The sequence below is a fragment of the Oryza brachyantha genome, chromosome 9, assembly GCF_000231095.2.
Source record: "Oryza brachyantha chromosome 9, ObraRS2, whole genome shotgun sequence".
Classification (NCBI taxonomy): domain Eukaryota; kingdom Viridiplantae; phylum Streptophyta; class Magnoliopsida; order Poales; family Poaceae; genus Oryza; species Oryza brachyantha.
This window is the reverse complement of record NC_023171.2, coordinates 12123294-12148296: the sequence shown is the minus strand read 5'-3', so window position 1 is coordinate 12148296 and position 25003 is coordinate 12123294. Positions and strand designations below refer to the sequence as shown.

The window sequence follows — 25003 nt, the reverse complement described above, 5'->3', positions numbered from 1 at the left end:
GTCAAAGTGGCACGTCGTCGAGCTCGTTCGTCGCCGGGGCGACGCCGCGTACGTAATGAACTAATGATCACTGTGCTCAGCGCCGCCGTTGCCGCCGCCGCCGCCGCCGCTGTAGAAAGGAAGGAGACGAAGGTCTCCGGTTGTCCAGCGACGGGATCCGGGGTAGTTGGGCGAAAGCGGCTCTACGGAAGCGGAAAAGGCACGGCGCGCCGCCGCGAACCGGAGGAATGAAAACGTGAGCGTTCCTGGCTCTACATTGTGTTCAGTGAACATTGATGCATCATGGCTGACCCCCCGGGATCAGGATCCTTCGTGGACACTGGAGAGGAGGAAACTCTGCCTTTATAAACTCTGCCTTTATTCTATGGTTTTGCTGGTTGAGGTTGTAGTACTACTTTGTATTACTTTGTATAATACGAGTTATTCGTGTTCTATATTTTTCGTTTAACATGGGAGAGTACATAAACAGCATTTTTAAATTAATGGTAAAAATATACACAGTGAGATTATTACCCTAATATACTGTTTTTCACATTGTTTTCTCTAATAGCATGTTTCGTAACGTGAGTTTATCGCTTACATCAGCCTATGTGTAATAAAATATCTGTGATGTTTTCTGTTAAAAATAAAAGTTTTAAGATTTTTTATTTGCTAGTGAGTACAAACTATGAGTAAAATTAAGTAGAAAAGGTGATGAAGAATTAACAAAAGTGATGCAGGGATTTAATTACATTATTATCTGCGATGCCAATTGATATATATAATGCATCATCGCATCGTATTCCATATGAAAAAAAAGTACTAGTTGGTCACTTGCAAATTGTTAATGGTTGTTACTTTGTGTGCAACGCTCACTAATATGCATGTCATCATTATGTAAAAAATATACGAGTTAAATCAATACATTATTCTAATAATGGTAAGTAAAACCATTGCCGCTAAAAAAGAGCAATAAGGGACGAGCCTATTGTTATTATTCATATGTTTTTAAACTATACAATAGCCTATCTTAGTTGTAACTTGCAAATAGTTGGCAAATAGCTATATATTTTTTTTACCAACTTTCATAAAGTATAACTTAAATTAATTTTTTTATGAACCTTGACTTTTCTTATATCTTATGTCAAATGTCAATGACTTGGAGGCACTAACTGTGTACGGATTCGTCAAGAAAAAAATGCGTTGATGTTTATTACTTTTGATCCTCCACCTGTTTCAAAATATGAGATGTATTTGTTTTGTTAGGAAAATACATTAATCACAATTAATCAATTATAATATAATTTTTGAAATTAAACTGATGTTAATAAATTTATATTCAAAATCAATTTTTCATAATTACATTTTTTTGGTCTTACACATATATATACTGTGAGAGATAAGTAACCTTCATGCAAATAAGATGTTGGCACTACGACTTCCCCAAAAAGGCGCAAGGTTGTCTACAAAGTGGACCGGAGCAAGGGATCCGCCATCGTTTTCTTTCCATCATTCATCACCTCACCGGAGGGGTCTCCTGTTTCGACCCTTCCTCCTCCGTTTCTTCCTCGGCGCTGGCCATCCTTCCCCCGTGTTTCCTCCCTTTCCCTTTTCCGATAGAAAAATATTCAGAAGAAAAGCGAATCTTCTCCACCCCGTAGGGCAAAATCCCCCGCCCCCCAAATCCCCCATTCCCCCGAGCGGATTGATTCGAGGGCTGCAAGTTTCTCTCGCCCCCCGTCGCATTCGCCTCCCGCTCGCTGCTAAGTACGCGCTGATTCCTCTGTTTTTTTAGACGAATTGCTCCTGTTGTTCCTGAATGAGTGGGGATTGGGTGATTTTATTTTGTGGGGGGTGGTTTAATCCGTTCTGCTCTTCGCCTCTTCCAGGTTATCCACGGATTCGGACTGGTTTGGCCTCCGGATTGACCCAGGATCGCTGCGGAAGGTATGGATTCTCGCTAGGATTTCAGTGGGCAGATTGCTGTGGTGATTCGCTCTATGTCGCATAGCAGCTAGTTATCTGGGAGGGGTTTGGATGTGATCGGGTTGTGCTATGATGGATCATCTTGCTATCATTGCGACGGAGCTGGGGGATTCGTCGGACTTTGAGGTGGAGGGCATCCAGAATCTCACCGAGAATGACGTCAGTGACGAGGAGATTGAGGCCGAGGATCTGGCCCGGCGAATGTGGAAGGACAGGGTTAAGCTCAGGAGGATCAAGGAGAGGCAGCACACGCTTGCTCTGCAGCTGGCTGAGCTGGACAAGTCGAAGCCGAAGGCGATATCCGATCAGGCCATGCGCAAGAAGATGTCGAGGGCGCATGACGGGATCCTCAAGTACATGCTCAAGCTGATGGAGGTGTGCAATGCACGTGGGTTTGTTTACGGGATTATCCCTGATAAAGGGAAGCCTGTGAGTGGTGCTTCCGACAATATTAGAGCTTGGTGGAAGGAGAAGGTGAAGTTTGATAAGAATGGCCCAGCGGCAATTGCAAAGTATGAGTCCGAGAACATGGCGTCGGCTGATGCTCCGAGCAGCGGAATCAAGAACCAGCACAGCTTGATGGATCTCCAAGATGCCACTCTGGGTTCGCTGCTTTCATCATTGATGCAGCACTGTAACCCACCGCAGCGCAAGTACCCATTGGAGAAGGGCACTCCACCCCCATGGTGGCCTTCAGGGGACGAGGATTGGTGGATTGCCTTGGGCCTTCCAAGGGGACAAATCCCTCCTTATAAGAAGCCACATGATCTTAAGAAGGTCTGGAAGGTTGGTGTGCTTACAGCTGTGATCAAGCACATGTCCCCAGACTTTGATAAGATCAGAAACCATGTGAGGAAATCAAAATGCTTGCAGGATAAGATGACTGCCAAAGAGAGTCTGATTTGGTTGAGTGTTCTACAGAGAGAGGAAAGGCTTGTTTACAGCATTGACAATGGCATGTCAGAGGTTACTCACCTGGCTCTGGAGGATAGAAATGGAGACACGCACAGCAGCAATAATGAGTATGATGTTGATGGTATTGAGGAAGCTCCTCTTTCTACATCATCTAGGGATGATGAGCACGACCTTCCTCTGGCTGTAGTACAGTTGAGTGAGGAACATGTCCCTACAAGGAGAGAAAGAGCTAATGTCAAACGTCCTAATCAGGTTGTTCCTAAGAAGGCAGGAACAAAAGAACCACCAAAGAGAAAAAGACCACGCCACAGTGCCACTGCTGTTGAGCATGAGGTACAAAGAGCTGTGGATGCACCAGAAAATTCAAGGAATATTATTCCTGATATGAACCGACTGGACCAAGTAGAAATCCCAGGCATGGCTAACCAGCTTACGAGCTTCAATGAGGAGGGTAATACAAGTGAAGCTTTCCAACATAGAGGAAATACTCAAGGACAGACCCATCTTCCTGGTGCCGACTTTAATCACTATGGCAATGCCCAGGCTGCAAATGCTACTCCTGTAAGCATATGCATGGGAGGCCAGCCTGTACCTTATGAAAGTAGTGATAATTCCAGGTCAAAAACTGGAAATATCTTCCCACTGGATTCTGATTCTGGCTTTAACAATCTGCCTAGTAGTTATCAGACCGTACCTCCTAAGCAGTCACTTCCACTATCTATTATGGATCATCATGTGGTTCCCATGGGTATCAGAACACCAGCTGACAACAGTCCTTACGGTGATCAAATAATTGGTAGTGGAAATTCAACTTCTGTTCCTGGAGACATGCAGCTCATTGATTATCCTTTCTATGGCGAGCAAGATAAGTTTGCTGGCAGTTCCTTTGCAGGATTGCCTTTAGACTACATCAGTATCAGTAGCCCAATCCCAGATATTGATGATTTGTTGCTGCATGATGACGATCTAATGGAATATTTGGGAACATAACATAGGTAAATTCATTGCATTTCTATTTATTACACGTTGCTTCTTCATCTTTAACCATTTTTTTCCACTCTTCCTTTTCAGGTTAGGCTACAAGCCTACAAGGCCTCCTTGCATTGCCAATCCATTTTGTCAGTAGGATTACCATCTTAACTTGAGTATGGATTATGGAAGCTTATACTTATTTTGCCATCAAATATCAATCTTGTTTGTTGATACAATTTCTAGTATGGCAAATTATACCTGACTTGCATTCTTTGGAAATGATATATCAAATGATGACCGAATAATTGTAAATGAGAAAGGTGTATATGATTTTAGTTTGAAATCTGATATTTTTCTAAAGAAAGATATCTAGTGAAGAATGGAGGTAGTTTTGTAATCTTTTGAATCTGTGAGAAATGAATGTCTTGGTTTCCTGCAGTCCTATTTTCTCTCATTCTCTCCCGTTTTGCGTTCTACAGAAAAATTGGGAAATCGCTTAACATTTTGTATGCAAGTAAGAAATGAAAAACCATCAGTTGAAGGGATCTTCCTGTATCCTATCTCCATAATCCATGTGGACCATATATTCAATTTTGACGAAGTAAAAGAAACTGTTGTAGTAGATGAAAATTCACTGCTAGTACCATTTTCTGATGATAATTACAGTCTAGGGGAATTTTAGAGGTCACCGTCATTGCATATAGAATTGTAGTATACCCTAATATTATAATACTACCTACCAGGCTGCAACGGGGGCTACTAAATCACAGCAACACTATCCTATCTGTGCCCCTATGCTGTTTGGCAATTGGCACAGTTATTTTGGGAGATAGCTGCAAGAGAAGAACTAGTAAACCAATGATATTTGGCATAATTATTATCGGTAGTCTAATGCAGTTGTGATGTTAGATCAATATAGTTGAACATCACTCCATTTTAGGCTGTTCTGGTGGCCTTTTGGTATGGCTGACTGGTACATTTTCCTATTTGTAAAACCTTTTGCGATTCTGTTTGAATTTCAATTTTTTTAGTTCAATTCAGACAGCAATAAAACAGTCATATGGTGAATAAGGGCCAAGGAGTGTCTTTTGTTGGAGGCTGTCCTTTTTTTTCTCCTTTCAGATCGCAGTTGGCATCACACCTAAGATACTTAAAACAGAAGTGTTCAGGAAATGCTTGGTGCTAATAGCTAACACTGGGAAGCATAAGTTTCATGAATTTCATATTAATTTTATTATGCTAATAACTTCAGTGAAGCACTGTTTTGCATGTGGTTGGATGATGAGATCATTAGCCCAAAAACCCATCTATCTGTGGGTAGTGTTAGTCCTGAGTCCTGACTGATGCTCTTATTATGAAAGCATAATCTTCGAGTTTTCACTATTACAACACAGAGCCCATTCTGCCTGCATGCCATTGATCATGTAGAATGTTAGGTTCTTGCAATACCGATAGTTACTATATCGTCATGGCTGCTTATTTTTGAGATATGCTTAATTTTTAGAGTTGCTTGCCTAATTTCATGGAAAGTAGAAATTGCTTCAAGTACAATTTTATTTTCCTAAACCATGCATCTAGGATCCCTTGGGCCATGTAACACTTATTATATGCTTGGTTAATCTTTTGTACAGGCTATCTTTAAGTTTTCTCACTACAGTTCTTACTGGTATGACATCTATATGATTGTATATGCATCCATCACCTGTGAGCTGTAGCTTATGTATTCATTGTGAAGCGCGTGAGCTGGAAGTGTGAACTTGAACTGGTCTTGATAGTTGATAAATATTTTGTGAAGAAAGGCTTGAATGCATAGTAGCCAACACCTAGTTTAAAATGCTACTCCTTCTAAGATCATGTCACGAATAGTTAGTTCCTTTTCTTACTACTGCCCAATGACTGAATTGTCGCTCTATTTTCTGTTCAAGCAATGAATAACTGCTACTATTTTTAAACTTTTTAAAATTCTAATTGATGAAGGGATGAGATTGACTTGCACAACATGTTTGTAACACATGATTTCTGGAAAAGGTAAAAGTGAAGGGGCTCTTCCTTGGTTGTGTTGGCCTGTTGTGGCAGTTATGGTTGTGAAATGGTAGTTTTCGTGTTAGTGCCAGGTCAACAATACTTTCACAAAGTTTAGAATATGAGTTCTAATTGCAGAGCTTCATATAACAGATTCATCTCATCATGGAGCTTGTTCTGTTTTTGCATAATCATGCCCTTTTGCTGTTAGTTGTCATCTGCATTTTTTTCTTTTTTTTGACAGGGCGCTGATTTGCACTGTTCAGTTGATTGTTTGAGCTTGCCATTGTTGTTCAGCCCATACTGGCATGCTGTGCTACTCTTTTCTGCTTCTGCTAATAGGATGATTTTCTTTGATTTTTTTTTACGTTGAAGTCTTGAAGATACAAAATCCATACTAGTATACTAGTACCTCTTGGTTTGGAGAGCCTTGTTTGACTGTTGTTCTTGTAAAAAATGGCAGGGGCTAACTATTGTGGGTCCTCTGGTCCTAATCTTTTTGCTGCTGCAGCAGCTGCTGGAGGTCCATGCCTCCCTTCACATGGCAGACCTGCTACCCGCTGGAGCATAATCAGAATTCAGAACGACTGGATCAGTGAAAAGCTCTGTTGAGTAGAATATGGAGTTCTGAAACGGGATGTCAGGTAACAGTTTTGACCTATACCAGAGATTCCCCGTTTGGTTGCATGTCTTTTTTTACCTGTGTTTTAGAAAACTGATTGACCCCGAGAATGTAGAAAAAATCAGTCACACGAAATGTATGGTGAAGTGTCAAGTTCACTACTACTCCTAGAGTAATCTTTTTACTCTTTTCACCTATGTTGCCAAGGTGAATCTTTTGGCAATTGCAATATCGCTATGTTGCACAATTAGGCTAATGTTTGAAATAGGTTTTTCTTCTGGCACATCAGGTAAAGAAATAAATCGTGGACGCTTGCATTTATTTCTCACCTGAGTCAATTCATTTATTTTGACTGCCGTCTTGACTTTACTTTTTAGCTGAAAGCAGCAGGTTATATATGCAGCTATTAATTGTTATTTATCTGTAATTATTCGACGAATTGAACTGCAACGTTCCCAGTTTCCTAGATCATGAAGTGGCATGAGCATAGCGATAATCTGGTGAGACTCTCTCAGCCCGTAATCCATACAGGTTGTTTTCTTCATCGATGAGCTGACGGAGTTCTTGTTTCGTCGTTATCGGCAGCGGTTGACGGCTTCTCCAACCTGGGTCACACATGCTGCAATTTCCAGGAGCCGTCCTACCTGTGGCTGCACACGCAACAAGCCTCCAGCTGACATGAGCATCAGCAACTGCACATTCAGAGTCTCAAAAGGAACAACCTTTTTTCTACTACACGAGACGACGAAGAAGAAATTTTACCAGCCATGAGAGGCTAAAACCGATCGAGTTAGCATCTCGAGACTGCAATTGCCAAGATGTCAGAACTACACCTCCGGGTACGATCGACGATCCATGCCTGATGCCAGTCACTCGCTAGCACATTCACTTCGAAGTTAATGCATGCAGCGGATGAACAATTTAAAGCCCTAGAAACCTTTCTCCTCAGTTCCTCCAAGAATCCAGGCCCGTTTCCACCGGCTCTTCTGGTTGTAACCCGTATGCCTCCCGGTTGCCATGAAACGTGAGAAAATCAATTCCTTCAGGTCCTTCTAAACAGAAGAATTTCCCAAAGAATCGAACCGACTCGCACTCTCTCCGTCGAGAATATCAACTTTAGTTTAGATCTCTACTGAGTTGTCCATTCTCTTCACTCTCTATAGGCTTGTGCAATCCATCGTGAGTTGTATGCTAGGTTGTAATACTACTATGTTTTTTTCTAGATTCTTTTTGGCTTTTGCGCACATGTTTTTTAAACTGCTAAATGATATTTATGTTTTTTACAAATAGTTTAAAGTTTATTATATCATATTTTAAAATAGATTTTAACTTTATATCAGTTAATTTTATTGTTTATACCATCAAATAGGTGTTACAAAAGTTAACTCTTTTATATCCATTTTAATTTATATGCATTATTAATTATTTTTAAAAGTTGCTATACTCTGAAGGACGACGAATGTGGAGGTTGCGACCACGTAAGGATGGCCGTTGAACAGGCTGATGATTTTGGGAGTTGGGAGGGTATGCGTGCCTCGAGGGCAGCAACAGGAGCATTCACATACTCGGCGAATAATTCTGCGTCTCTTGTGCGAGTCTGATCCGGGGGCGCGGCTCTCAATCTTGGACCCATGGCCACCAGCAGGCGGGCGGTTCTTTGTCGTCGCCCGCTCGCTCACCTTCGGTCGACCTACCTACGCTACGAGCCACCCTTACCTTTTTACACCACGCACCGCTATCTTTTTTTTTTCCTTCCCTCTTCTTGGGAATCATAGCTACAAGGTTGTAAGATTTTGCTTTAGGAAATCAAATCTATTTCAGATTATTTATCATTCTTGCAAATTTCACGCTAAATGAATAGCTGTGATAAGTAACATTGGTGCCCTTATAAAGTACATCTCGATCGTTTCTGGGGGCAGCCTTTAGCTCCGATTAGCAGGTGTGCTTGTTAAGCCAGAATTTAACACCCTCATCTTTTGGTTTATGCTTCTAAGCCAGAATTTGAATTTTCTACTATAAATTTGGAGTTGATTTTGGAGTTTTTTCATAGTAATTTATCTTTTATCTTTGACTTTTAGACCATTGAGAACATGTATATAAAAAATTTAGTCACAAAATATTTTTTATTTATAAACATGCCGATTTGCTTATTTATGTCAAAAGCCAAAAGATGAGCAATTTAGGAATTTGAGAACAAGAAGTATTTTGTTGATAAAATTTTTGATGCTATAATGGATATTTAGTCTTGAGCAGAGGGAGTAGTTCGTATGAAATTGTGTAAAACTTTTATGTAATACTCCATCTGATTCCTAACTCATTTTAACTCTTAGAAATCTTCATAAATGTGAATACAAGTTGTTTTTGAAACTTCTAGTCATTTTCCCGTCTTTCTTCCCTAATTGTCATTGCTAAATAAATGTCAGCATGCTTCGTTCAAAAATAATTGGTTCAATAAAATCATCTGCATTTCTCAGTTTTTGTGTACAAGGCTAAAATGACTCATATTAAAAATCAAATGGAGTATTCATCTTTACATATCCAACATTGTTATTGCTAAGTAAATGTTGCCTTATACACAAAAATATTGGAGTGTTTTTTCATATATTATAAATGAAACACGATAATGTCATATGTGTTGTTTCTTGACCCTTGCGTACAAAACTAAAATGACTAATATTAAAAATCAGAGAGAGTATTCATCTTTACAATGTCAACATTGTTATTGCTAAATAGATATTGCCTCAATTTTCATTTTGTTCATATAGTATAAATAAAGCACGATAAAGTTATACATATTGTTTCTCAATTCTTGTTTGCACGACTAAAATGACTAATATTAAAATTTAAAGAGTATTCATCTTTACAATGTCAAAATTGTTATTGCTAAATAAATGTTGTGTTGTTCAGAAATAAATGGTTTATTTTCTTCGTATAGTATTAATGAAGCATAATAAAGTTGTGTGTGTTTTTAATCAATTCTTGTGTACGAGACTAAAACAAGTAACATTAAAAATCAAATAAAGTATTAAATTTTACCGCGTCAATACTATCATTGACAAATAAATGTTACCCCATTCACAATTAATTTTTTTCATTTTTTTCTGTTTAGTATAAATGAACCACAATAAAGCCATATGTGCTGTTTCTTGATTCTTTTGTAAAAAAAAAATAAACAACTTATATTTAACCAAAGAGAGTATTAATCTTTATGACATAAATGTAGCTATTACTAAATAAATGTTGCCTCATTCAAAAATAAATGGTTCATTTTCTCCATACATTATAAATGAAACATAATAAACTTATATGTGTTGTTTGTCGATTCTTGTGTACATTACCAAAATGACCAATATTAAAAGTCAACTAGAGTATTAATCCTTATAGCATCAACATTTCCATTAATAAATACATATTACTGCCTCCGCCCCAAGGAGACTTTATGTTTCACTTCACTAATTTGTTCTAAAATAATTTATTTTTTTGAGCAAATATTGTATTGGAGTTTGGTAAAATCGGGGCAAATAAAATGGAATTTGAAAAGGTTGGGAAGAAAAGCATTGGGATTTAAAAAGTGAAAGAGCATTCTATTACTTGTGCCTTTGTATTGATTTGTGTGACATATGTTCAAAATAAAATCTTTTTGGAAGTGAGAGAGTACCTTATTCGCAATGAAATTGTTCATTTTCTTGGTATAGTATAAATGAAACATAACAAAGTCATATGTGTTTTCACTATTCTTGTGTATATATACATGACTAAAACAGTTTGTATTTACAATTAAAGAAAGTATTAATCTTTACAACGTTAACATTGTTATTGCTAAGTAAATGTTGTCTCTTCACAAATAAATGTTCCATCTTTTCCATATAGTATAAATGAAGCATAATGAAGTTGTATGTGTTATTTATCGATTCTTGTTTACAAGATTAAAATAAATAATATTAAAAATCAAAGAGGGTATTAATCTTTATAATGTCAATATTGTTATTGATAAATGAATGTACCACAATTAAATGGTTCGTTTTCTCCATGTAGTATATAATGAAGCACAATAAAGCCATACACATAATTTTCTCGATTCTTGTGTACCGTTCTAAAACAAGTTATATTTAAATGAAAGTTTGTATTAATATTTGCAACATCAATATTGTTGTTGCTAAACAAATGTTACCTCGTTCACAAATAATTGGTTCATATTTCTCGTGCAGTATAAATGAAGCATAATAAAGTCATGTGATGTTCTCTCTATTCTTGTGTATGACTTATATTTTAGTGTAAATTGTGCGTTAGACCACATATTCATAAAAAAACTTCACTTTGGACCACAGATGAGGTATTTTTCATATTAGACTAGGTATTGTTAGAAAAAAAACATCTTAAACCAAGTGACACGAGCAGTGGCATCTAGAGAGAAGAGGTGGTTACTCTCATTGACATGCAGGGCACCCATATCGCAGTAGTAACTTCTGCCAGAAATACTACTCCAAAGTGAAAATTAAATCCTTCTAAAACAGTTCAAAGCAAATATATACATCTCAAAGTACAATTATTAATCTTTAACACATCAATATTGTTATTGCTAGTTAAATGTTGCCTCTTAACAAATAAATGGTTTGTTTTCTCCATATAATATAAATAAAGTATAATAAAGTTGTACATTTGTTTCCTGATTCTTGCATACAAGATTAAAACGACTAATATTGAAAATCAAAGGGAGTATTAATCTTTATGACCTCAATGTTGTTGTTGATAAATAACTTTTACCTATTTCAAATAAAATGGTTCATTTTCTCTATATAGTATAAATGAAGCACAATAAAGTCATATACATAATTTTCTCGATTCTTGTGTACAAGTTTTTTCAGAGTGTACAAATCTAAAACAAGTTATATTTAAAATAAAAGATTGCACTAATCTTTACAACTTCAACTTTGTTGTTGCTATAAATGTTACCTCAATTGGTTCATATTTTTCATGTTGCATAAATGAAGCACAATAAAGTAATGTGATGTTCTCTTGATTCTCGCGTATGAATTATATATATTTCAGTGTAAATTGTAGTTTAGACCACATATTCTTAATAAAGTTTCGCTTTGGACTATAGTTGAGATTTTTTTTCATATTATACTATGTATTGTTAGCAAAAAACGAATTTTAAACCATGTGGCCCACATGTAAGTGACATGCAGAGACAAGAGGTGATTACTCTAATTGACATGCAATCCATGGAGATCGAAGTGGTAACTTTTGCCGGAATCAAAATGAAAAATTATTCCTTCTAAAATAGTACAAAGTAAATATATACAGCCTCAAAGCACAATTATTAATTTGTAACGCATCAACATTGTTATTGCTAAATAAATGTTGGTCCATTTTCTCTGTATAGTATAAATGAAGCATAATAAAGTTGTATATGTTGTTTCTCGATTCTCGTGTACAATATTAAACTGACTAATATTGAAAATCAAAGAGAGTATTAATATTTACAACGTAAACATTGTCATTGAAAAATAAACTTTACCTATTTTAAAATTAAATGGTTCATTTTCTCCATAAAATATAGATTAAGTACAATAAAATCGTTTGTGTTGTTTTCTTGATTCTTGTGTACAAGTCTAAAACAAGTTATAATTAGAAATTGTATTAATTTTTGCAATGTCAATATTGTTGAACCTAAAATGAATGTTACCTCGTTCACAAATAATTGGTTTATTTTTTTATGTAGTATAAATGAAACACAATAAAGTCATGTGATGCTATCTCAATTCTCACTTATATTTTAGTATAAATTATGCTATAGACCACATATTCTTAATAAAGTTTCACTTTGTTCCACACGTGTTTTTTTTTCACATAGGATCATGTGTTTTTGGTAAAAATTGCATTTTAAACCAGGTGGCCCTCATGTAGGTAAAATGTAGATAGAAAAGGTGGCTACTCTCATTGACACGCAGGCCACCTTGATCGAAGTGGTAATTTTTACCGGAAATACTAGTCCAAAATGAAAAAAAGTGATTTTTCTAAAACATTCTAAAGTAAATATATACAGCCCCAAAGCACAATTATTAATCTTTAACACATCAACATCATCAATGCTAAATGAATGTTGCCTCTTCACAAATAAATGGTTCATTTTCTTCTTATAGTATAAATGGAGCATAATAAAGTTGTACGCGTTGTTTCTCGGTTCTTGTTTACAAGATTAAAACGACTAATATTGAAAATCAAATAGAGTATTAATCTTTACGGCGTAAATATTGTCGTTGATAAATAAATGTTACTTAGTTCACAATTAAATGATTCATTTTCTCTATATAGTATAAATGCAACACAATAAATTCGAATACATTGTTTTCTCGATTCTTGTGTACAAGTCTAAAATGACTTGTATATAGAATTAAAGATTGTATTAATATTGACAACGTCAACGTGGTTGTTGCTAAATAAATGTTACCTCATTCTCAAATAATTGGTTTTATTTTTTTATGTAGTATAAATGAAGCACAATAAATATAATTCATACGTGATGTTTTCTCGATTGTTATGTACGACTTATATTTTAGTGTATCTCTCAAAAAAAGACTTATATTTTAGTGTAAATTACGTTTAGACCATATATTCTTAACAAAGTTTTACGTTGCACCACACTTAAGGTATTTCTTTCACACCAGACTGGGTATTGTTTGCAAAAATTGTATTTTATACTAGGTGGTCCACATGTAGGTGAAATGTAGAAAGAAGAGACGGTTGCTCTAGTTGACATGCAAGCCAACTAAATCGAAGTGGTAACTTCGACCAGAAATACTAGTCGAAAGTGAAAAAAAAACACAATCCTTTTGAAACAGTCCAAAGTTAATATATAATTAAGGCCCCAAACCACAATTATTAATCTTTACCACATCAACAACAAACAATATATGGGTTTTGGCTGTGAGACAAACGGGCAGTTTGGAATCACTTTACTTTAGAAGAGGCCCGGGGTTTTGGCGCAAGGCACTGCTTACTTTTTCCTCGCTTTTTTAGAAAAATCGCTCATGCAATCTTTGGGTGTTCTGACCAATTAGCTTTTCATTGTACTACGTGGTACTACTGACTTTGCTGTTGGGAGTGAACATCCGTATCGGTTTCTACCGAAAGTCAAAACATAGACAAGACAAGTTGAAAAGGATCTCAATTCGTTGGTGCATGCATGCACACACACACTTATCTACCATCCGTAATAACAGTTCAGTTTTGGTTAATAATTACACTGGCTAATTACAAATTTACAATTGCCAATTTGGCACCGGGGTTTGAAATGTGGACGAGGCAAAGTGCAGGGGCTTCGGTGCAAAAGAGAGGCAGAAAAATTAAAGGTGGCGACGTCTTCTGCCTCACCTGCCCCTCCTTCCATCTCTCTCTCTATCTATCTCTTCTCTCTCTAGAGGAAACGGAGAGGAAGAGAGGAGTCGGCTGTTTTGTGTGTGCCATTAGATGCAGGGAGCATGGAGCCAAACAGAAAGTCTGTTTCGCCATTAATGGCTCTCTCACCTTTCTGGAACCCATAGCCATGCAGCAAGCCCCGGCCTCTCTGCCTGCCATGATCAGCAAAGAACCATATTAGAGAGAGGAAATTAATCAACGAAGTGGCAGCCCAGATCATATCAACAGCAGCACAAAACCATCATCAAGAGGTGGTTTGCTAGCAGTGCTAGCGTCCAAGCTGCCATCACGAGCTAGAGTCCTAAGAGACAGCAGCGAAGGTCATCCATGGGGGGTAGTTGATGCCTGCCTTGATGGTGTGGAAGAGAAACTGAAGAAAGAGAGAGAGAGGCTGAGAGAGGTGGCGCCTTGGCTGCTAGCCTCCTAGAGTCAAAGCGTATTTAGGTCTTGCAGCTATGGCTATAGATAGATAGAGAGATAGACACACACATACGTATATAGCTAGCTACCTTGCCTTGCCCCTGTGTATCTGTCGGTGTGTTCTTCTTCTTCCTCCTCCTCTCGATCTATCTCCTCCGGTGAAGCTCTGAAGAGAGCTGGTTTTTTCGCCGGTGGTGATGATGAGCGGAAGCGAGAGCCGGCAGGAGAGGCAGCATCAGCACCAGCATCAGCATCAGCATCATCAGGAGATGAACATCTCCTTTGGGATGATGAACCACCACTACGGCGCTCAGCACCACCATCATCCACCTCCTTCGTCGTCCTCCTCTTCCTCCATGCATGCGGCTGCTGCAAGCTTCATGTACGGTTTTGCTTACTGAATCTCTGCTCATGTTCTCTTCTATGGATGCATATGCCTGATCTCTTTCTGGCTTGTTCTTGATTGGTCCTCCTCTTGGTGTTTGATCTTGATCTGGTTAGTCTTGCTCGTGCATGGTGTGTTTTGGTGTGGCTCTTTCTCGCTTGCTCTCTGTCTCTTCTGCTAGTTCTTCTGAACTTTATTGCCCATGTTTTTCTCTTCTTCTTCTTTTATGGAAATTGGTTTCCTCTCCTTCTCCTCCTCGTTCTCATCTTTTGAGGAAATATATACTAGCCATGGAGAAACTAGGTTACAGATCTTCTTGCACTGAATTTTGCATTTTTACATGTCGATGGTTTCGCTTTTTTTGCTAGAATTTTGCATTTTACATGCATATAGATGATTTTGCCTTTTTGCTACCCGCGATGGGGAATTCAGTGATTGTTTGACCTGATGCGACATATCGCGGTCCTTTTCTTTTCCTTCTGCATCCACCCAAAAAAAAATTGGTAGATGATGATCAGAGCAAGTTCAGATTTAAAAATTCAGTACTTGAGATTTAATATCTGGACCCAGATAGAGTTGAATTGTTGTAACAACTCACTGGCTAGTCTTTCATTCAAATTTTGGGTGCATGGTCAGCGATTTATTTCAGAAGAAGTACAAAAGCATTACCTAATTAAGACATATTAATGTCCAGCTTATCATACATATCTGTCAATTTTTTTACATTGAATTTTCAGTGAGCATGAGTTGCACACATGAAATTTGGGGGAGTAGCCATGCATGCATATTTTCTGGATTGTGCCAAATAGTAGTAAATGCTACAAAGCTAGAGTAGAGATTCATATTATTCTCCTGCTCCTACTCTTGCAGTCTTTCTGCAGAGGTTGGACCAGACAAATTAATAATTAATAGCATCATACATGCATATAGCTAGGCTTATAGCAGCATGATTTCATGATGATGTGTGATGCCTTCAGTTCCTCAAACCCTGTGCATGCATATGCATATGCTTTGCTTTGCTATCTGCATCTATCTATCTCACATACACATAGTTTCTACCACATCACCATCAGTTTTGCTTCTCTGTTGCACCACCAGGAGCACCAAGGAGGCATCTGCAGGAGCCTATGACCATCTAGGCGAGCTGGACCAGGCCTTGTTCATGTACCTGGATCATGGCAACCATGCGCCGTCGACCCACCAAGAACAAAGGCGTACGTATGCGAAAAACCAGAAAAAAAGTCGCTGACCCGAAAATTTGGCACTGGTTTTCTCATATGCACATTTCCTTGCAAAAAGTTCAGTGTTTTTCTTGGAGAGTATTAATGCAAAGTGATGAGCGGTAGTAACAGTCGCAGTTAATCTTCTTCTTTTGGCATCTAGCATTAGCAGTAGTAATAGCAGTAGCTAGGCCCAGAAACAAATGAGAAATGTGCCATGCATACATAGCTGTATAGAAGTGTAGAGTACTGTATAGGAGGAGGGGATATATTCCTGGTTGCAGAAAGTTGCATCCTTTTCCGGTCTGCATCTGCATGCAGCAGATTCTCAGGTACTCCATTTTGACCAGGATCGATCTGCTGCAACAAATCTGCAGTATACTAGCTACTGCACTGCACTCCTGTAGAGAATCAGCAAAGCCAAAGTCCATGCATGAAACCAACAATCTCTCTCTGACTGCAGCCAAGACGATCTGGCCGGCCGGCCGGCTGGCCGGTTGGACTGTGACATGTAACAAACTGCTCAATGATTTCGAGGAGATCGAGCTGCATGTGGCCGGGTGCAGAGAGGAGGACGTACTGCACGCGGAAGGGATGATCTCTCCCATCTGCTGCACTGCATCTGCATCTGCACTGCATGGCATGGCTGGCTATACTGATCGTTCTTGTTGCAATGCAAGCCATGCCTCTTTCTCTCATCTCTCTCTCCTGCAAGTGCAGATAGCTAGTAAGCTAGCAAGATGTACATATGTTCGAGTTTGACCCGATCGATGCTATCCACTTCTGTTTCAGTTTTCAGGTACAGTCAGGCAAAGGCAGGACGGCATGCCTGATGCCTTGGCTGGCTGTGCCTGTGCATCGATCTGTGATCTGTCCTTGCCTCCCCGTATCTCTCGTAGCCCGGCCTGCTTTCTCGTGTGCCTGCAGCACTGCAGCTAGCTAGTGCAGTATAGTTTGGACGTACGTAGCATGCATATATAGTACTGCTGCACTCCCTGCCATGCAATGCATGATGAGCAGTGCTTTGTTCCTGCCTGCATATATACATGAGCATCCTTCAGAAAGAGTTTCAGTATTCAGTTGCCAGCTGCCCTGCCCTCTCTTGCTTTGCTCGATCTTGATTTGTTCTTGCTCAATTCATGGATGCAGAGACCCTCAACATCTTCCCTTCCCAGCCTATGCACGTCGAGCCCTCACCCAAGGTACGAGATTATCTGAATCTCACTCACTCTCACATTTCTCATGATAGATCAGCTTAATTGGTGTTTGGTTGTTGATTAATGTGCTGTGCTGTGGTGATTGGCGTGCGTGCGTGCAGGGAGAGATTAGTTTAGTGCTGTCCCCAGCACCCGTGGGATCCAAGATACCGAGGTCACCTGACGATCACCACCACCATCACCAGCAACAGGCCGCCATGGAGGAGTTAGCGACAGGGAGCAGGAGACAGGATCACCACCTGCAGCACCAACCCTTCGGTGCCGAGCCTGCAGGGATCAACAGGGATGTGAAACCGGTGGCAGCCAAGGTCAGCATCACTTAACCACTTAATTAACTACTACTACTTATATATCTAACCTGCCTAAAAACACCTGATTAATCTACTGCTAAAATGGCACCTATCCCCATTCAGAACATTGTCCTGCCTTGGTGTTTTGGCTTACGTTAATGTGCATAGTAATCGTTTCTGTTTGTTGGTTAATTGCAGAAGGATCACAGGAGGGGTGCATCTACTGGTGAACGCGACCCAAAAGTATTATATCTGTGATGTTCCCCCAAGCATTAGTTAGAGATTACTTGTTTGTTTATGTATGTACTGCATCAGTTGAATTAAGGACAGCACTAAAATGATTTGGTCTGATTGTTCTCTTCAAAAAAAAAGGGATTTGGTCTGATCATGCTTACTGTTTGCGTATCATTTGGTGATTGATGTGTGCTTGCAGACGCTGAGAAGGCTCGCCCAGAACAGGGAGGCAGCAAGGAAAAGCAGGCTAAGGAAGAAGGTGAGTGAAGCAACAGTTAACACAGAAATAATTTAAGAGGAAAAAGAAGGAAGAAAATGACAGGCTATATATAGATATAATATTCAGAGCAAAATCATTTAATTTGCCCAAATTTTGATCAAACCAAATTACCGCGGTTACCAATTAATTCTTCAATTCTTTCAATTACTGTTTAGTGTAGATTAATTATTACTGAATCTTGCACTGCAAACAGGCTTACATCCAGCAGCTGGAGTCCAGCAGGATCAGGCTCGCTCAGCTCGAACAAGAACTGCACACAGCGAGAGCTCAGGTAATCAAATCCACACATTCGCCATCTGAATTCTGAACTGAACTGCACCTAAATCAAATCAAATGCAGCAATTGATCTCCAGATCTTGTCTCATCTTGGATGAAAATGTGCGTGCATATGCAGGGCGTGTTCTTCCCTGGCAGCAGTGGCCTCCTTGCCGAGCCAGGCGTCGCCGGCAAGGGCGTCCCCCTCGGCGGCATCGACGGCGCCCTCAGCTCAGGTATACATATACATATCTCCATCCGAGCGGTGTCGCCGTCCGTCGACATCACCGGCGATCGATCATGCTCACGGATGCGATTTGGCTGCGCGCTGCAGAGGCGGCGATGTTCGACGTGGAGTACGGGCGGTGGCAGGAGGAGCACTACAGGCTGATGTACGAGCTGCGGGCGGCGCTGCAGCAGCACCTGCCGGAGGGGGAGCTGCAGATGTACGTGGAGAGCTGCCTGGCGCACCACGACGAGGTGGCCGCCATCAAGGACGGCGTCATCAAGGGCGACGTCTTCCACCTCATCTCCGGCGTCTGGAGGAGCCCCGCCGAGCGCTGCTTCCTCTGGCTCGGCGGCTTCCGCCCCTCCGAGGTCATCAAGGTACGTATACCTACGTACGCCCCACCCCACCATCATCGTCACCATTGACGGAGAGATGGATGGATGGATGGATCGATCGCTTGGATTAACCCTAACCCTAGATGTCTTAGCCATTGACGATAGACGTACATGGGGAGAAGACAAAAGGGAACAAGCTCGTGAGCTTCTTGCCTACAATATCAAAAGGGGCCAAATTGGATATATGCTTGGGGACCCCACTAGCTATATTTCTTTTCAGTCCCTAAATGAAAAATAAATTACAAAAAAATCCCAACTCAAATACTGTAGCCACTAGTAGTATTATCGTGGGGAATGGATTCGAATCGCTCGAGGGATGTCGTTGGGATGTTGCCTCATGTATATTTTTGTTTTAGATTTAATGCAAATGTGTGGAAAAAAATCTAGAAAAAGTGGTAATGTAGATTAGAGTGACAGCTATACGCCACCAAAATCAACTTCAAAAACGATATATTTAGAAATAAAAAAGACAAATTCAGATACGAAAGACTGAAGGGTACCTCGGTTTTTCGGGCTGAAGGGCATGTTTGAAATGTGTGGATTTGTGAAAAATATACATCATACTGATGAAATATATATCATGCTAAATACATAGTATATATTAAATTTTCCTAAAATTTTCCTTCTTTATAAACTATTAATCATGCATTTGTATGGGATTGTTTCATCCAGTTTATGATTGTAGTTCAGATTTTGGTTGCAATAAATATAACTAAAAGAGAAGTACCGAGAGCTACTAATTTTTTTAGTAAAAATTTTTGGTGCCTCATAATGGTAGATGGAAGTATCAAGGTTTTATATTAGAAAATATAGTAGCTCATTTTTCTCGCGGATGGTAAAAAACCCCAATCAAAAATTATACTAAAATGTTAAACCAATTATATGTGGGGTTAAAACCAAAATGCTAGTACTTCCATCAACATTTTACTACATTGCTAGCTAGCTTGGACATGTACATATATATATTTATTGGATGAACAATTTAAATTTCTCACTACAACATAACAAGATTTTCTCTGGACAAAAATCCAAAATTCACCTGTTCTGGAACACATCGCGAGTCAGTCTTATCTCTCATTGGATGAAAAAGTTAAGCGGTATATTTAAAAACAAAAAATAATTTAGGAATAAACTTTTTATACGTGAGTTCTTAGCGATCTAAAAGCAAATGCTAAAAAATAAAGTATTAAAAACTCCAAGATAAACTTTAAGTTAAAGCTAAAAATTTAAATTTGGCTTATAATGAACCATTATTATCTCGTTTATAGGCGTTTCTGTCCGGTGTCCGGCACTGCATGCATGACGTGATCGATCGATCAAAATCTTCTCGTTTCCAGCAATGGATACAGGGGAAGCTTTCCACGCTTGCCCGGCACACGCCCCATCACTCTCCCTTCTTCCCCCATGGAGCTGGACGACATTACCGGCCGGTCGATCGATCGGGAGACTGAATCTTCTTGCGTGATGATCGCCTGTCGATCGATCGCGAGCCGCGCGCGCACGCGTGCGAGCATGCCCCCGCCATCTTCGCGGCGCATGCATCGATGAGTGCGTTCTTGAAGCATTGAATGATATGGTAGATCGATCTGGACGATCAGATCAGGAAACTAAAGATTTCAGCTTTCAGTCAAGCCACAACTGAATCCAACCAAATGTAGCACTAGTAGCTCAAACAGGCTTTTCGTTTTGGATTTATCATATGTGTGCGTGTGGGCTTCAGAGTAATCAAGTTGCTAGCTACTAGCTCCTCGATCCGTCGTGTAGTGTGTACTGATCAATTGTTATATCGGTTGTTATCACAAATCACCTGCATGCTTATACGATCTGAATATCTATCTATCTGATCGCTGTATATATGTAGTCACCACTCACTGTTAGTACGAACTGACTCTGACAGATCAGCAACAGTTTGTCTCTGTTGCTCTGCGTTTGGTGTCGTGATTAATGTGATTGAGTAGTTAATAAGAACTGTGGTGTGCACGATGTGATGGAATGCAGATGCTGCTGGCGCACGTGGAGCCGCTGACGGAGCAGCAGATCGTCGGGGTGTACGGGCTGCAGCAGTCGGCGCTGGAGACGGAGGAGGCGCTGACGCAGGGCCTCGACGCGCTCTACCAGTCGCTCTCCGACACCGTCGTCTCCGACGCCCTCAGCTGCCCCGCCAACGTCGCCAACTACATGGGCCAGATGGCCGTCGCCATGAACAAGCTCTCCACCCTCGAGGGCTTCGTCCGCCAGGTTAATTTACCCTACACTACACCTTTCGTATACTTCACTCTCTCTCTCTCTCTCTAGATCTCTCTCTTTCTGTCTGAATTTTCTCTCGCATGAGTGCTTAATTAGTTCAGAAACCAAACCAAAACCAACCCTAGCAATCAGTCATGCATGCGCTTTGATCAGTTCCATCGGTTGCAGTACATGATGTCTGTGATGGCTTTTAAATTAGTTAATCTCCTGTCACTTCAATGGATTTGTTAGAGCTGGAGCCAATGAGAGGATCACATATTTTGTTAGTTGAGAAGGTTCAATGGATGGTTCACCTAATTGAAATCGACACTGCAATATAAACTGAATATATTTACACATAAATTAGCTAGCTATTGCTGTCGCCTGGTGTTGTGTCGAACAGAAGCATTTGTGGATTAGGTTTTGGGGTCTGAAAAGCACCCGACTGTCTCCATCCCAGAAACGGGAGAGCAGAGGTTGGATTTCTGATATAAAACACCATGAAAAAGTGCTATGCAACAAACACCACAAACCTGCATAATTTATGAGGATTATTGCTTGACTAATTGTGTTGTTTGTTCATCGGTCTTTCCATGTTGGGTAGATGTGCCTGGCTGCAAAGGGTTTTTATAGGCCGCCCTTCACCTGCTCATGGATGCCACAAACAGACTGACCACACATTTCGTATCATATCGCACTTGCAACTTGATTGATTAATAACTGTTTATGTTTAGCCAGCTGATGTTGTTCACGTATGTATACAAAGATATTCCTAAGATGCGAATAACTAACTAGTTGTTTTTTAAATTTTCAAAATAGAAAGGGTAACGTTACCTACTCCATCCGTTTTAAATTATAAGATGTTTTAGCCATAGCTACGTTTATTAGTGGATCGATGTATTTTATAATTTGCAATTATTTTGAAATGTAAATTTTGTAATAATTGGTAGCTGTTTCTTTAAAGCAATTACCGGAATGATTTTATTATTGTACTAGTTTTCTAAGTGGAAGATTTCGAAACCACACCCAACTTTGGTAGAGTTTGGTAAAGATGTAATGAAAAACTTTATTTGTTTGTTGGTAAAAATTTATTTAGGTAATAAGGTGAAGGAGCAATCGAATTTGAACCGTGATACATAGAGTCATAGCTCCAACACGATGTTAATCAATTAATGGTGCTTCTAGATGATCATGCAGCTGCTGATTCTGGCATGACGGTGGCATGATTAATCCTGATGTAAATTAACCGGATGGATGCGTGCGTGCGTGCGTGCAGGCTGAGAACCTGAGGCAGCAGACGCTGCACCGACTGCAGCAGGTGCTGACGACGAGGCAGATGGCGCGGTCGCTGCTCGCCGTCTCCGACTACTTCCACCGCCTCCGCACTCTCAGCTCCCTCTGGGTCACCCGCCCCAGGCAGCCGCCGCAGGACCAGCAGCAGAGCGGCGGCCCCCACACCTGATCGCCGCAGCCGCCGGCGCCGGGAGAGACGACGATGATCGAAATGAAATGATGACACCGTTTAGCTAGCTTAGCGTGCTGCATGCAGCTGGTAGCAGATCGAGAGATCAGCGAAAGCGATCGATCGATCGATCGAGAGAGAGAGAGAGACCCATGGATCGATGATGATGATGATGAATCAGTCGGTGTACTGTGTTTGGCATGCGTTAACCTTGGTGTGTACTTAGGCGTGCTGGTTGATGGCTCTTACCTCTGGTTCTTCTTCAAGTGTTAATGCAGCTCGATTAAACTTTTGCTGATGATCGGTCTCATCTGTCGTCGCTAATCCGTTAAGATGTCTGCAGGGAAACTCGCATTTGCAAGGTGAGGTTTTTGCAGGGTTTTCGTTTGAAACCTTCAGATCCCAGACAAGACTGGAAGAATTTCCACATTCTAAGCGTGAGGATTAGAAAGATGGATTTTTTTTCCCCTGAGTTCTGTGAACTAATGTGAAGTTTATGCCTACATTTGAATTGGGCCTTCGTGTAAACTGTTTGGGCTCACGATGATGTGTGCTGCGATATTACTGGCCCAATTTTTTTTAGCCCATTAACTAGTGTCTGGAAAGGTCTATTTTACCTCTCTCAACTATCGACTTTGTTCGATGGGTATCCCTCAACTATAAAACCGAGTACAATGACCCCATCAAATATTAAAGCCAGATCGATTCACTGCCTAGATGGTTTTGAGAGTGGTTTAAGTCTACGTGACATTACATGAAGAAAAAATAAATAAAGAGATTCCTAGTATGACCCACATGTTAGCAGGTCTGTCATCCACCACCACCTCCCTCATTCCCTCCATTTCGGCTGTGTTCGCAAATGGCACTGGCCATGAGTCAATTCAATGCACGTAAAACGAGAAAAGCCAATGAGTCAATTCAATGCACGTAAAACGAGAAAAGCCAATGAGTCAATTCAATGCACATAAAACGAGAAAAGCCATTAGTATATGATTAATTAAGTATTAACTTTTGCAAACTTCAAAAATAGAGTAATTTGATTTTTTTAAACAACTTTCATATAATTTTTTTAAAAAAATATTACTCTATATAGTAGTTCGAGAAATGTGCGCACGAAAATCAATAAAAAAGTTTTGGCCGAGTATCAGTTGCGGACGCAACCTTCTTCTATCAGATTGTCTTCTCGACCCAGGACTATCCACTCCCTCCCTCCCCCCATTCAGCCTTAGTTGCCGCTTGCCACCACCTTAGTGGATTGATGATCTGTGCTGCTACCTTTCCTCCCCAGCGCTCGTCTATTGGACCCTTGACCAAGATGTAGAGGCGAGCATGAGAGCTCAACCGTGCAAGCAGTGACGGATCCAGAATAAAAATTAGCGGGGATCCAATACGTACTAATTATCTAAATTTTATATTTTACATTAATTAATCTGATATAATTTAGTAAGAATAGAATAGTTTACCCGGGGTCCTCGGACCCCGGGAGCATATACATAGGTTCGCCCCTACGTGCAAGGAAGGGTATGATAGCCTAGCATAGTTGGATGCAAAAAGGAGGTGAACAACCTCGCGTCTACGGTGGTCATATTCATACATTACCAAGTGATCCTCTTACCTACACCATCCTCGATGGTCTGTCTTTGGGTTTGGGCCATCACCTCAACGTACCATATTCCGGGAGCATGTATCATTTGGGGCTCTAGGCTTGTTGGTTACGTGAGTCATTGCTCTTAAAAGGAATGGGAGGGTTAGAGGAGGACGAGGGATGGAGGATGGGGGCATGTTCACTGACAAACGTAGATCATTGATTTTACTTCTTACTTTTAATTTTTTTTATCTAATGCCATATAAGCATGCCACACAAGCGCCATATGAACAAAGACCAACTCAACACTACCACATAATCACCATGTAAGATGAAATCACTGTCCAAACCACCCAAAGGTGAAAAACGAACATGTTCCAATTGCTGAGGAAGACTACCAACCTCATTGTGTTGCTAAAATCAAGCACAAGCGAAATGACTTATTAACAATTAAAAAATATTTATAGGTAAAACTTTTATATATGTGTTGTTAGTGATCTAAATGTAAAGGTAAAAAAAGCATAAAATCAGCTCAACATTTAAGTTTTAAATTTAAATTTTAACCCATAAACATAAATATAAGTAAAACGATAGGGCTACACACTTTGGGTTTTGCGATTGAGACCAAGGGAGGTAATGAAACTCATGGAACTCAAGTCATAGTTGAGGGAGGAAATATGGACCTTCTCTCTGCTAGGAGCCTAGGAGTACCTGACATGGACCTACTACTGGGACCAAAATTTATGGGCTTACATTCAGGCCCAATAAAATATCGAGGCCCGTTGATGGGCCCAACGCATTCTGTGTCCCGAACTGGAAAGCCGTTTGGGGACATGAGCATGCCAAACGGAGTAAGCAAATATCCCCGTTGAAGAAAACGGAAGCAT

General features: G+C 40.1%; 2 protein-coding genes across 3 annotated transcripts; both read left to right on the top strand.

Annotated features, from left to right (window-relative positions):
• The first annotated feature begins 1561 nt into the window (after positions 1 to 1561).
• Positions 1562 to 4920, top strand: LOC102711094 (ETHYLENE INSENSITIVE 3-like 3 protein). 2 transcript variants are annotated; one of them, XM_015841336.2, is made up of 3 exons: positions 1562 to 1746; positions 1869 to 3875; positions 3957 to 4920. In XM_015841336.2, the coding sequence occupies exon 2, from the start codon at positions 2035 to 2037 to the stop codon at positions 3868 to 3870; it is 1836 nt and encodes a 611-aa protein (XP_015696822.1). In that variant the 5' UTR covers positions 1562 to 1746; positions 1869 to 2034; the 3' UTR covers positions 3871 to 3875; positions 3957 to 4920. The 2 variants fall into 2 exon arrangements, with proteins under 2 accessions (XP_015696822.1, XP_006660770.1); XM_006660707.3 differs by having other exon boundaries at positions 1564 to 1746; positions 3952 to 4218.
• Positions 4921 to 13896: 8976 nt separating this feature from the next.
• LOC102705661 (transcription factor TGA2-like) lies at positions 13897 to 22931 on the top strand. Its single transcript, XM_040527830.1, has 11 exons — positions 13897 to 14720; positions 15822 to 15937; positions 17093 to 17145; positions 17262 to 17468; positions 17649 to 17693; positions 17884 to 17943; positions 18158 to 18235; positions 18359 to 18455; positions 18554 to 18825; positions 20842 to 21081; positions 22346 to 22931. The coding sequence occupies exons 1-11, from the start codon at positions 14536 to 14538 to the stop codon at positions 22529 to 22531; spliced, it is 1539 nt and encodes a 512-aa protein (XP_040383764.1). The 5' UTR covers positions 13897 to 14535; the 3' UTR covers positions 22532 to 22931.
• Positions 22932 to 25003: the final 2072 nt, after the last annotated feature.